The sequence below is a fragment of the Nipponia nippon genome, unplaced genomic scaffold (assembly GCF_047370975.1).
Source record: "Nipponia nippon isolate SJK-2023a ecotype South Korea unplaced genomic scaffold, ASM4737097v1 scaffold_4, whole genome shotgun sequence".
Taxonomy (NCBI): Eukaryota; Metazoa; Chordata; class Aves; order Pelecaniformes; family Threskiornithidae; genus Nipponia; species Nipponia nippon.
The window spans coordinates 23781177-23795296 of NW_028262358.1; the positions used below are offsets into that span (position 1 = coordinate 23781177).

Below are 14120 nucleotides of genomic sequence, written 5' to 3' on the forward strand. Positions count from 1 at the left end.
AGTGAAGAAAAGTGGCTGCTTTTGCATGTGTTTTAAATGTCTACATACTACAAAAATTATGTCAAATACCAATTACTTTGTAGATGTAACAGTATATCATAGCCCTGTGGGTTTTTTTTTTTTTTTGTGATACCTTTCTAGTTGAATTAGTAATAACATTTATTTCATTGCCAATTATAGAGGTGTTTGTAGCATTTGGTTCAGAGTTAAAATTTACCCCTTTCTTTAAATGGTGTGGGGTTCAACTCTGGTATTTCACAGTTGCAGAATCATTCATGTGAATATTTGGAAAATTACAGTGGTTATGATGAGCTTTTCATTTTAAAATAAAATTATTAAAAATAGAGGAAAGACTGTGGAATTAATTTTGGCAGCTTATCAATGCCACTACAGAAATGCAAATTATATTTAGGTATTAACTTCTTAAAGAGTAATTCTCTGTATCAGATGACTGAAGCTTCACTGTGGGTATTTGGCAAGTCACCCATTCAGTTCTATGTACCTAGTATGAACCCCCACTTTAAAACATAAAATATAACGTGAAACATTCTGGAATGCTAAGATGCACTGTTGGAAGACTCCCCACGTAAGGGGGGATGAATGAGACCTGACTGGAAAGTACATAGAGAAGCTTTCTCAATTTCTACATTCTACAGGAAATTTTCATCAACAGTCTGTCTTAGACCTGCTGTGCAGAGTACTTTGGTATCGTACTTCATAGCAAAGGTTCTTACAAAAGTTCATCAATGGTGTAAGTTGATTGTAGGGGATCCCTGTTTACTCCTCCTCTAATTCTTGATTGCTTTCAGCAGGTCTAGAAGTCAGGACGCTTACTTCAGTCACCTCACGTTTGAATTTAATCTCACTTTAGCTAAATCTGCGTAATTCCAGCTGATGATGGTTTTATGCCAAGCTATATTGCATTCTGAGCTTTCTCCTTTCTTTATCTATTTATTTATTTACTTATATTTCCTATTCAGATATATTTTTTTTTGTTTGTTCATTTCAGGGATGTTCTGTTGTGGGCAGGAATATGTGAATATGTCAGATACCATATGCTGCTCAGGTTCCAGTGGTGAGTTCCTAGCACATGTTAGAAAGAATGACCAAGTGCCAGTAAAATGCTGTGAGACTGAACTTATTCCAAAGAGCGAAGAATGCTGTAATGGAGTTGGATATAATCCTTTGAAATATGTTTGCTCTGACAAGATTTCAGCTGGAATGATGATGAAGGTAATTGATAGAAAATTTCTCGGTAGCTCTGATTTGACGATGGAAAGAGAAATACACTGTTCATAACTATTTTTCTAAAATAGGAATATAAAAACTCTTGTGTGCATTATTCATTTTCACATTACATCCATATTAATACCGAATGAGTTCACCATGATTGATGTTATTGCAATGAATTCTAAAGGAATTAATAATGATTAGCTGCCTCTGTGAAGTGTTGCCCAGCACTTCAGATTAGTACGGTGGCTAAAAGCTGGCATACTAACAAGACTGGCATGTAGAGCCAGCTTCTGTTCTGTGACCACAGTTCCTGATGATGCTCCTTAAGTGGAAATTGAAATTGAAGTGGCCAGTTCTGAAGTATCAAAATGTTATTACGTTTCAATTTGGGCAGGCAGTATGACATAGATTCCCCAACCTCCTAAAAAAATATAAATAAAAATAAAGCAATTTACATTTTCTTGATGGAATTACTCCTGATCCTATAGAAAACCAGTGGCAATTTTGGCATAAGTTTCAGCAGTACCAGGATAGGTCCCTGTATAACTTTTAGCAACAATGAGGGTATTATATTTTTGGTGCCTTTCGCACCTAATGAATTATACAGTTTATTTTCACTCTGTTTTAATGTAAGAGTAAACTAAGCACCATAAAGGTTAATTCCATCTTTTCTAAGAGTGGCCAGTGACTATAGGTATCAGCATGAGAAAATTTGGCCAAACTTTCAAAGCTGAAGTGTCTCGCAGCTCCAGTTGAATTCAATAGAAATCTTCAAGAATTAGCATCTTGGTGTTATATGTAAACTGTAAAAATATTGTCAACTGTTATTACAATTTTTTTTTAAGAAAATGAACATTTCAAAGGACAGAAAACCTGTTTATATATATATATGTATATTCTTTCATATAAATATATATTTATATTCATATTCATATTTAGAGAGGGAGAAAGTGGGTGAGAGAAAGAAAGAGGACTGGATATTGTGAATACTATGATATGGAAATCAGGTGGATGTTGTGGAATTTATCACTAAAGTAAAAAGAAAAGCAGACTCCACATACAGGTGTTCCTGTATCCTTTGCATTCATCTACTAAGTTAATACACAAATATTTCTTCCATCTTCTCCTTTTCATGTCAAGGTTTTCATGTCATTTCATCTTCAGACTAAATAATTTCCTCCTAGAGAAAATCCAAGTGTTGTGATGAGTCACCTACAGTTCCTCTATGCATTGTATTAGTAGTTCATGCAAGGCAAAAAATGGCTGAGAATAGGTTAATGCATTCTGGTAGATAAAATGCTAGATCCATGCCTTAGGTATAATGTATAAACAAAGGAAGCGCTTTGTATTTCACTTACCTGCAGTAGAAAAGAGATAGCAGTGCTGGCTTTCTGATATGTATAGATTTACTAACATTAAAAGGACCGATATTCTGAGACATATTCTGGAGCTACTTTATATGTGAATCCACTGCATCTATATCCTACATCTTATATTGATATCTATCACAATGTAATTTTTGTGAGAGTGCCAAGTTTGGGAAATTAAATTAGCTGAAGTTCATAATCAGCTAGCAAACTAATTTCAATAGATGAATTAAGGAAGCATTAGATATACTCTGTTTGTTCTTCCTTCTAAAGTTTGTAGCCTAATGGGCAGAAATATTAGTAGCAAATATGGCAGTACATTTCTTCCTGCAACAACCTATATTTTTGAGAATTATTGCTCTCTAGCTTATGGTTTGGCAAGAATATTATTTCATGAATTTTAATGGAAACTTGTCGATGTTCAGTGTGTATTTCTATTTCTGTGAATTGTTCTTTATGGGTTAAATCTTATATCTGCATCAACGTTTGCAGAGGTCCTCTTATTGCAGCAAAACTGCTGTTTAGGAGTGATGTGGTAGAGGACACGATTTATATCGCCCATGGATACAGTTCTCAGCCTTGACAGCTGCCAAGGAATTGCAGAGAGCCCTCTTGTGTACTTGGCAAGCTGTGTGGGGCTGGGAGTTCGCTACTGATTTGCCACAGGATATTGGCCTTTGCAGGAGCAGAATGTTCAAATTCCCAGATAAAATCCTGTTCTCATCTGATTATACACTCTTCTACTTTCAACAAACCCAGCCATTTGGGCTTCCAGTGGTTAACATTTGTGATGTTTTCATGCAAGGACCCTACAAAAAAAATATTTCTTTAAGAAAGGGTTATAAAATCATTGACAACCAAAGACAGTAGACAGGCCAAAGGCTGAAAGGTCTCCCTAGAAATATCAATGTACTCAATGTGGTTGCTTGATTTGTATGTTGTATAAAGACAGAGAAATACAAATGGAAGCATTTGTAAAGAAAGGATGATATGGTAAATATATTAAAATTGTATGTGTATTCCTTAGGTAAAAGAAGAATGCAAGGCTAATATCCTTTGCCCCTTATCTATGGAGGCAACAGCACATTGTGGAAAGTGTGACTTTGATCCTAGGGAGAATATCTGTGCATGGATAAAAGGTTCACAGACAGCTACAGAAAAGGAGATGAAGGAAGGTGTGTGTCCAGCTGAAGAGGAGACTGTCTACACAGGAAGTCCAAACCAGTATTCATTTACAGGTAAAGAACAGTGGCATATCAGATGGGTGATTTGCTAGTGTATTTCATTCACTCTGGAGAAAAAGATGTCCTGAATGCTATCAAGTATTCTAATTAAATGTGAAGCAATTGTAGTGAAGTAGCATTCTTTAAGAATTAATCTGTGAATCAGGACAGTATCTTCAGGGAAATGAAATGAGTAGCAAGAAGTTCAGTGAATACATAAGATCTCAACTTGCTTTCACAAAAGCTGATAGGAGTATTGCTATATCAGAAAATGGCCCTGACTAAAGGAACAACTTCCATATCTATCTGTTTTTAAACACAGAAGTAGTCCCATAGGCGCAGAAAAAAATAAACAAAAGTTATTTTGTATTTTGATAAGACTGAGATGATCCATATTTAACTTTCTTTTTCTAGACCTGAACCTCAAACCGTTTACCACATATGAGTACAGAGTGGCTGCTTGGAATAGCTATGGAAGAGGCTTCAGTGAAATTAGCAGGGCTGTCACTAAGCAAGATGTGCCACAGGGCGTAAGTCCACCAAAATGGGCCAAAGTGGATAATCGGGAAGACATGATACTTCTAAACTGGGAGGAACCACTTCAACCAAATGGTATTGCTATATGTTAAAAAAAGAGTATGTTCTATCATTCAACTGACAGTGTTCCAAAATCACAAAATGTTTCTTAATTAATCACTGGTACTGAAATGTAGAAGAATCTGCTCTAGGTTGAGATCGTTTTCATTGCAAATAAGAGTAGAGTCTAACTTCACAGAAGACAATTTGATATGTCTCTAAGAAATGCCCAGAAGCCTCTTTCGAGAACAGTTGTAATAATAATTGGCAAATATGATCAGAAAACCACAATCATGTTACAAAATATTTGGGGATTCAGGAGGAGGGGAGTGGATGGTACTCATGTTTCTTTCAGGAAATCTTGCTTATGATTTTCAAACAGTGAGAAAACTTGGAATAGCTCTCAGTAAAAATTGAGAAATACCGAGATGCGGATGTAGAAGTTGAGGAGAGTAGCTGGTAATTGACCTTAGCCATTTAAACAGGTTGATTGTCTGTTACAGTGGTCGCCTAGAGATTTCGTTTAATATTTTCTGTGTGCAGAGTAGGTTATTACAGTATACCATCACACAGGATTTCTCAGCTAACAAAAGGGAAAACTTTCTTTCTGCAATAGGTCTTATTATTCACTATATCATTCTCCGAAATGGACTTGAGCGTTTTAGAGGAACAGAAACGAGCTTCACAGACACAAGTGGTGTCCAGCCATACCAAGAATATTCATACCAGCTGCGAGCCTGCACTGTTGCTGGTTGCACAGACAGCAGCAAGGTTAGTAAATTGGTCTTTATGGAACTGGTGCCAGAATTTTATCAGCCAGTGTGGTAACATAAAAATGCTTTTGGAAAGGTGTAATTTGAAGACACGATGATTATTGAGTAAGCAAGTGAAAAACATCAATAATCTTATTTGGATTCAACTACTGACAGGTGATTATTTGGAACCTAAGGTTGATACAAGCAAGTGGAAGAAGAAAGCAGTATCTCAGTCTTGGCAAAGCTGAAATTGCACTGTAGGAACTGATGTTTGTTAAAGAGAAATCTGCACATGATAGAATAGAGTAAGGAATATTAAAACACACTTTCTCTAAGCCTAGAAATTAAATCTTTGCTTCTCACTAGGAGGTCTATAGCCTCTTCTTCCTTGGTATTTCTTAGATCATCTGCTTCAGCTCTAGTCTATGAATTTGTTCAACAACCTTCTTATTTAGAGCCTCCTTCCACTATATTACCCTTCAGTGGCTTTCCATGTCTGCACCTGCTTCAGGCTTTACACTCCTATTGCGTACAACCTGCCTCTGCTTCAGTTTTAAGCAAACAGAATCTCCTCCCTTTGTCACTGCTTCATTTCCTCTTGTATCACTTTGAATCACAGATGCCTTTCACCAGCATTACTACTTGACCAGCTCTAGTTTCTGTTCTGCAAAGTACCAGTCTTATTCATCATTTGGAAAAACTATTTCTTAAGTGACCTCTTTTTCACAATAATATCCTTGCCTCTATGGAAATGAATTTCTAGGACTGCAAGCGTAAGGTCTGTGGGGCAGAGGTAGGGAATAGGTAGGATGTGCTTTATAATTATAACATCTATGGAACTGAAAAGTTGATTTCTGTTTTTCAGGTGTTTAACTGTTTTTCTTATTGGTGCAAATCTCAGCCAAAAGTATAAGAAAAGAAACACTGATGCAGAGGCATGGAGACAGGTGCATAGTCCTGTACCTGCACACAGAGCCATGGTCTGGAAGCTATGTAGACACAGTTGCTGCAACCATCGGCCTGAGCTAATAAATCCTGCTTATTTCACTTGTCTGTGATTAAGGAGTTTACTGTTGCAAACACTGAAGTCTGCAAGTAGGGACTGATTCCACCAAATGCACTAAGACAATATATTATAGAGGGCACATTTTATATTTACAGCATAATATAAATACTTTATGGTGGTAATAACAGAAAAAGAAAAGTGATTCTCAAAGAGAAAAAGGTCTGACTCACTTATTAAACCAGTGTAATTTGGAAATGCCTCTGTAGGACATGGTAGAGATGTGTCAACAGAAAATTAGCTTTTTCCTTTTTCTTCTTTTTTTGTAGAAAGAGCTTAACAAGTGCAAAGTTATTCTATCTTTCAAAACCTTAGGTTTCCTTACAAAAATATGGAGTTGCAAATAACTACAATAGAGCTCAGATTGCATGGGATATATGGAGGCTTAGCCCCATGTTTACTGGTGCTTAAAATATATGAAATCAGGCAGTTAAAATGCAGAGACACTGACAAACCATATGGAAGAGAGTTATCAAGAGTTTTCAAGCAATACAGTTTTTGTTGTTTCACCCTGTGCTATACACTGCAGCTAAAACGTGGTGAACCTGTTGTGATAAATTGTAGACATAGACTTATGTAATGTATTCAAGGTCAGATTTCATTGTGAAAAAGGAGGGAAAAGTAACTAGTTCTCCAGGCCCTTGGTAATGATATGCCAGGCCAAACAACATTTTAAAACAAAAGTGACATTCTCATTGATCATGGTATCTAGTGTACTGTTACATTAAATTGCTGTTTAATTCATATGTCTTCAGGTAGTTGCAGTCACTGTCCAAGGAGTCCCAGAGAGTGTTCAGCCACCAGACATCAGTGCTTTGAACTCAACAGCATTACATTTAAGCTGGACTGCACCCAAGAAACCAAATGGTATCATCAAAGAGTACCAGATCAGTCAAGTAGGGAAAGGACTTATATACACTGACACTGCCAGCAGAATGCAGCACACAGTATCAGGTAAGGATGCAGAGCTCTCTGACAGGCTAGTGTCCTGTCCTTAAGGTATAAGACAGTATTAACATGTTAAAAATGCTATTTGTCAGTAACTTTTAAATCCCTAGTACTCTGCACAGTTTACAGTGCTTTATCGTGACTTCACATATCTTAAATTTTTTTTTTTCAATCTCTCTCATTTCTGGTTGCTGTTTCTTAAAATATTAATAGATTTAATTTCAAAATTTCAAAATAAATCTATCCAGCTCAATTTAAGATTCATGATTGTGATGTGCTCGAGGTCCCAGATATTCTGTGTAGGCTTGCCATCCCTTCACACAGATTCAACTCTCTCTTTTACCATCATTAATGTGCAGTAATGCAGTTGAAGTCACTAGTGCTGCTGTGAATGTGTAGCAGTGTAGGAGCAAGAAGGATCCAGTACTTTATGCCTGAGATAATAAAAAAGGAAAGGAAGACAGAAAGGGAAAGATCCTGGATTCTGTTTATAATCTTATATATTGCTTATAGCCATTTTCTAAATACTTGGTGAAATTTCACTAGTGTGTGTGTATCCGAAAGAAGCTTTAGTCAAGGGATTTTGGGGGAAGATTTGACTCAGACCTCAAATGTATTATTTTCACATATTCAATTTTTGGTTGTTACAAACAAACAAAATTTGAATGTTACACTGAAGCAAAATTATTTTTAGAAATGTTTCTGTTGAACACAAAATGGGAACATAAACATTCTGGGATATTTTTTTTTCACCCTTTGACCTCAGATTGCTTATGAAATTCTTGTATCTATGATTTTTAGGAATTCATAAATATATTATTTTTTCCTTTTTTTTTTTTTTTTTTTCATCCAAGTAGGAAACGGAGAGATTCATATATTATACACACCATATGACAGCCACCCAAAGAGTAAATGTTGACTCAGGGCAAGTAAAACCTATACAACATATATGGCACTCTCAACCGCCCCTCAAAGCATGAGTCCTGAGTCAGAATGGATCCTTTAGTGCATTAAAAGAGTTCGTCCTTGCTGCAGTCACTCACAGGAGGAGTAAAGGATTGCTGTTCCTCTTTGACAATATCATGCTCAAGTGTGAAATTCATCAACTGTATATTACACCTTTCTCCATATTCAGTGTTTCTGGACATGAGATATTAACTAGAGTATGCCAGTTGGTGGTACGTGTTTTAGAATTGCTGTTGTAAGTTTATACTGTAAAGAACACATACCAACAAGGAATGATTTATCAAACCCATTTGAAAAATACTTCTTGTGCTCCCACTTCCTTCCCAAAAGGCAGTTATACCTCCAGAGTAACTGAGATTTTAATACAAACAATACTGTTTTTCTTACCAGTTGGAAGGGAGAGGAAATGAAACTACCTTCTGAGAAACAAAGATCTTTTTTCCATTTGTGTGTCTGTTTTGTTAAGCCACTGTCCAATTCTGCTACATTAAGCCAGGAGTGAAATAAGTGATCGTTCCTCCTGACAGACATAATCAAATCTTGTGCTGTTTTCTGAGGGAGATTCCTTGGGTAATAATACAGAATCCATGACAGTGCTTTAGAAATGTGGATAATTATTGCTCTCTAAATTAAAAGAATAAGTTAAAACAATCAAATTTATTTCATAGATAATCTCAAATGTTTGAACTGTTGTCTTATTCCCTGTGGATGCATGTTTTGATTTTTCTCATCTTCCTTTTTTTAATTTTTTTTTTTTGCCAAAACTGTCTGTTTTTCCCTGAGCAACAGTTGAACATTAATGAAGCTGTAGCATTAGTATTTCTTGAGACTCTGAATCTAGGGTCTTTCACATAACAGACGAGAAGGCTAGCACCTTGCCACTGCACCATTGTCTTGCTGCTTATTTTTAATTACATCAAAGCTTTGGAAACATGATCCCACAAATGCTTTGTGGGAATAGTGGTGAATGTGCTCATCATGTGAAATCCATAAATTGCTTATAATCCTCTCAAGATGTTAAAAAAAGCATTAAGTAATTGAAGACAGGAAGTCCTCAGTTAATTATTTAGAGGTGTTATCAATGCTTTAAGCAAACTGAAGCATTTTCTGCTATCTCACTGAGTTGAATGCCACTGGGACCTAGGGGCAGCAGCCATCATCTTCTCATATTCTCTAATGCAAACAGCACATGGCAGCTTGTCAATAAAAGACCTTTTTATATCATTTATTACTGAACACTTCCACTACCCTGTACAGAACAATTTGGATGACAGTTATGGCATTGTTTCACTTTGTGTTACTACTACTTTACAAATGGGCCTGCTAATGCTTTGCAGTGGGGGCCAGGGAGAGGGTAAGACTGAAGAAAATAATTAGGGGAATTGTAAAAGAAAGCTAAGAGTGCCCTCTTCAGCAGCATCAGGTGGGTATATAGTAAAGATTCTCCTCAACTCCCCCTTTTTAATACACTAAAGATAATATCCCAAGTAAGAGGCTTTATCGAGAACATGTGGGATGAATCATCTTTAAGTAAAAGCCAAGCAAGATCACTGATGTTTATTTTAGTAAAAGAAACAATATTAAGAAATACTTCATGACTGAAATGGTTTGAAATTCTTTCAGCTGAACATATTTTCTATTCTAGGGTAGTGAAAACTGAAGAGATACAGAAATGTTGTCACTGGTCAACTCTATCTCCATGCAGCACTGAATCATTAGTAATATTTATCTAAAGGAAATTCTTGGGGGTGGAGGGATTGTGTGAGGCTGTGGTCAGTAATCTGACATCCTCCTGAGTAAAATTCCCGTGTCAGGGCCCTGGAGTGTTAACCTAGGAGCTAATTACTGACCTTGCTGGAGCCATACCCACAAATGGAGACAAACAGTATCAGAAGGAATTGATTTGGCTAATAGAAGAATGCGCTTTAAAAAACCCTACTGTTTCACAGCCTTTTGGCAAATGACAAATGCTGCAATAACAAAATAGACTGCTAAGTTTAAAAAAAAAAAAAAAAGAATAAAAAAAAACCACAATGAGAGATCAAAAAAGAAAAGGAGGGGAGAAGTATCCTCTAGTGAACAATCAAGTAGTGAAATTAGAAAAGCAAAATGCTGTTTATGTTTCAAGATTATCTTACTTGTTATTTTTATTATTAATCACATACATAGATTTGCACAGAGCTTTCCAAAGCATGCATAAGACAAGGCATTTAATGCAGAGCTTTAATAATCTAGATAAAAATCTGCTGTGACTGCTCCATGTACGACTAGAGGTCTCAGGTATCAGAATTTCACCAATAAATTTAGTGAAACCATGTGCTCTCTTTTTAATGCCCATTTTTCTCTTTAAAGTGTAGTTGTAAATGAGTATTGCTTTATTATGCATGTTTCCTTTAAAAGTGAACATGACTCCCTTTAGGGGAATTCAAGTAATTTGTTGCCACAGTAATCTTTTCTATCCTGAAATGTTAAATACTTGGCTTTCCTCCATGCCTTTGCCTCTCTCTAGTCTGCAACTGTCATTTTCTCCCTTCTTACTTTTATACGCAGCGTTCAGATGATTTTTCTTCTCCTCCAGTTCATGACTAGGTTACAGCCAGGGCTGTCCCTCTGTGTCATCTCTTTATTTTCTCTCCTTCACGTCTTGTTCAATTTGTAAGCAGCCTGCATGTCTTCCATTCAGTATTTTACCTTTCTACATAATTGTTGCTTATTCTTTCTTTCTATTTGTTTCTAATATATTTTAATTAAAATATCTCCATAATGGCTATAAACAAGGATTTGTTTATAAACAAAGATCTTACCCAGACTTTTTTTCTTGTCGCAGAATTGCATTGTTCTTGAAGTAATTACAATTAGGCACATGAGCTACATCAAAAGTACGTTATTAAGGTCACAAAGCCAAGCACTTAAAAATTGACCCGTATAATACTTATGAATTAACCTGTATAATCCTAATTCAGCCTCTTTCACACAAGCAGTCTGCATTACACAGCAGCAGTGTCATTTGTACGTAGGGTCACTGCCTCATTCAGTCCACAAGCTGTGTCTCTTCCGGCGAGGAATAAAAATAAATAAAAAAAGACTCCTGCATGTAGCACTGCTGCCTCAGCTTTTGCTATGTTTGGTAGGTTTATTCCTTCTGGGAATCTTGGTGTAGATGGGCCTAATTCTGCCTATGCCCAGAGCTAAATTTCCTTTCTGCTCGGCAGAAGTCAGGGAGGCACAAGCCTGAAGTTCGTGTGAATGTGGAGCACAGTGAGGGAGGCAACAGGGATGGTGCCAACCCAGAGGGATAAAATGTGGATCGCTGAGGGGCTGGCGGCATTGGCTGCCAAAAGGAAGAAAGGAGAAGGAGCAGTGTCCTGGGAGGATGGCCAAGTGGCCAGCCTCCCCTGGAGCCTTCCCCCAGCCCTGCCTGTGGGCCCAGGACCCCATTTCAGCCCAGCCTGCTGCCCTCAAACCCTGCTCGCAGCTGTGCCGGCCCTGCCCTGCCCTGCCCTGCCCAGCCACGGGCCCTGCCAAGCTGGAGCCACCCGCGGGCCTGTGTCCCAGCCCAGCCCCAGCCCCATTCCCAGGGAAGTACCTGGGCTGGGGCTGCCCCCAGCCTGCCCTGCTCCCCAGCTTGGGCGATGGGACAGGCCCTGGCAGGTCTCACAAATCCTGTGGGATGCCAGATTAGAAAGCTACAGCGAATGGAGTGTGGGACAGCCCAAAGGAGAGGTGGTCTCTGGATCGAGGCAGTTGGCTTCTGTCCTGGCTCTGCAGGGCATTCATTTCTGCTCAGGCTGTGGTACTGAGGAAAACACACCTTAAGCTTTCACAGCTTGCCACAACTTTGTCTTCTTTATTTTCCGGACACCCTGCCTGAGACCTAGGGCCTGAATTGCTAATTCCTGAGCTCTCAGAGCTGCAGCTGAAGGCAGCAGGGGTTGTGCTCAGTTATATAAAGTTTTGCATAACACCAGGTACGCTGACAGCCGTGTCCCCGGCATCCCAAACGGCCTCCTAGCACGTCCGGGGGGGTTTTCATTTCTCAGTCTCTTTGTGTCTGCATCTTGTTTCTGAGCCAGAGAAATCTTTTTTTTTTGTTTTCCTTTTTTTTTTTTTTTTTTTTCAAATTCTTCTGGGACTGCATTAAGCCATTTGCAATGCTCAGCTGGTTGGTGTTAGTAAAGCAACTGTACGCTCTAGGGGTGGACGCTACAAAAGAAGTCTCGAATTACACATAATTAGGCAGGCCAGAGACCCCATGCTGGAGGGAATTTTAGATAGGACTGTGCCACAGAGCCGGTATACAAAGGGGGTCAATTTGTATTATACAAGGTCCTAATGCTGGGATTTCCTAGTTTATGAGTGTTCAGTTTTGCAATCTTAGTATTTTCACAGAGTTTTTGTGTATAATTTGCTTCTTGTTGTTGTACTGTTTGTCCCCTTTGCACTCAGGAACAGGAACTTTTTTTTAATGTATTACGAGGTGTTAACAAGAGGGTCCTTCAAAACCCGCGACAGAGAGGTTTTCAGTGTTTGTGCCTGGTCATATCATTTTTAAGATCAACTTTGAGAAATACCCAAAAGAGCGGTTTAGCAAAGGCCCCGTAACCTGGGCTGGAGCATGCTCTGTGAGGCAGTCTGATCAGCAGTTAAAGCTGAGCTCTGAGGTATTCAAGACAGGCTCACAGAGGTCTGCATCTTTAATGATTTAACTGTAGGAAGCTTTTAATGGGTGTGCAGAAATGGCTATTTTAAAAGCTTAGTATCTTAGCCAAATTTTGGGTACAATTTTATGAGGCGTCCTAAAATCAAATTCTTAAGCTGCAGGCAACTTGATATCAAATCTGAAGTCATTGACACACAGCATAAGGATGTTTGAAAATTTCCAAGGAAAGGTCAAAGCAATATATTCTCTTTTAGTCTCATTCAAGGATGTCCAGCATAGAAGGTGGGAGCTGAAAAAATAGTTTTTAAAAAATTACAGGTAACTAAAATTAATATCTTGTAATGGGGAGGGCTTGGTTGTCAGTCCTGCTTCTTAACTGCTTTACAGCATTTATAGTAAAATCTTGTCACAAATAGGAAAAAATAGGGAAAAAATTGAAAAAATAGAAGTTGGGAAGGGGGCAAGAACAGAGTACCTTTGGACTTGTTTGCAATATAGTAGAAGATTTCATGTTCAAGTAAGAGAGTATTTTATTGTCTTATTGTTGCAAATACATTTGTAATGAATTTTCAAAACATTACAGGCTCTTCAGCTTTTCAAGTCCAAAACTCTAAGCAATTACACTTTCAGGTGCTTATCTGTTGGAAACCTTTGAATTTCTATGGCCATTGCCAGTGATGGAGATTGTCTGTGCCAAGAATGTTTAGGTTCCTTCCAGTTAATTTTTAACTACTTTGTACAGGTTAAAAAAGCCAGCGAAACACACCTTAGAGACTGGGTAAATTTTCAGATGGTAATCTGGGCTGAGATCTGGACTGTTGTTACTACGCTGTAAGTGCCATCTAAGTTAATTGATTTGAAGCTAATTCAGATATGTCTATATGAGGGACATCCATAGATCCATTGCAGCACAGATACACATTCAGTCTGAATTGTTTTGTCAGGTCTTTTAAACTAGTACAGGATACGTATCTAAATTAGCAAGAACTCACTATTTCAATATTATTCAGATGTAAAATTAGAATGGTTCATATTTTATGTTTGCCAAAAATACGAAAAGTTAACTTTAAGTCCAGCAACTTTCTATGTGGTAATACAATTCTTGGGATGCTTGATGTCAACATCTCAGTCTAACCTCTGTTTGCTCTTTCTAGGTCTGCAGCCATACACTAATTACAGCTTCATGCTTACTGCATGCACATCTGCTGGGTGTGCTTCTAGCCAACCACTTTCAGGTCAAACTTTACAAGCTGCTCCTCATGGTAAGGGAAGAAGACATTCTTATAGAACTGCAAAGAGATGGTCATATAGGCTTGTATTTTCTGATGG

The 14120-nt window shown here is 37.8% G+C and overlaps 1 protein-coding gene across 1 annotated transcript in view; it reads left to right on the plus strand.

The window, feature by feature from the left end:
• The window catches only part of USH2A (usherin), a 391921-nt gene that overhangs the window by 307256 nt on the left and 70545 nt on the right, over positions 1-14120 (plus strand). Inside the window, exons 50-55 of the mRNA XM_087774988.1 lie at positions 1010-1233; positions 3628-3838; positions 4238-4435; positions 5016-5170; positions 6973-7171; positions 13946-14053. Of these exons, the coding sequence (XP_087631114.1) occupies positions 1010-1233; positions 3628-3838; positions 4238-4435; positions 5016-5170; positions 6973-7171; positions 13946-14053 (1095 nt within the window). The remainder of the gene's footprint in view (positions 1-1009; positions 1234-3627; positions 3839-4237; positions 4436-5015; positions 5171-6972; positions 7172-13945; positions 14054-14120) is intronic.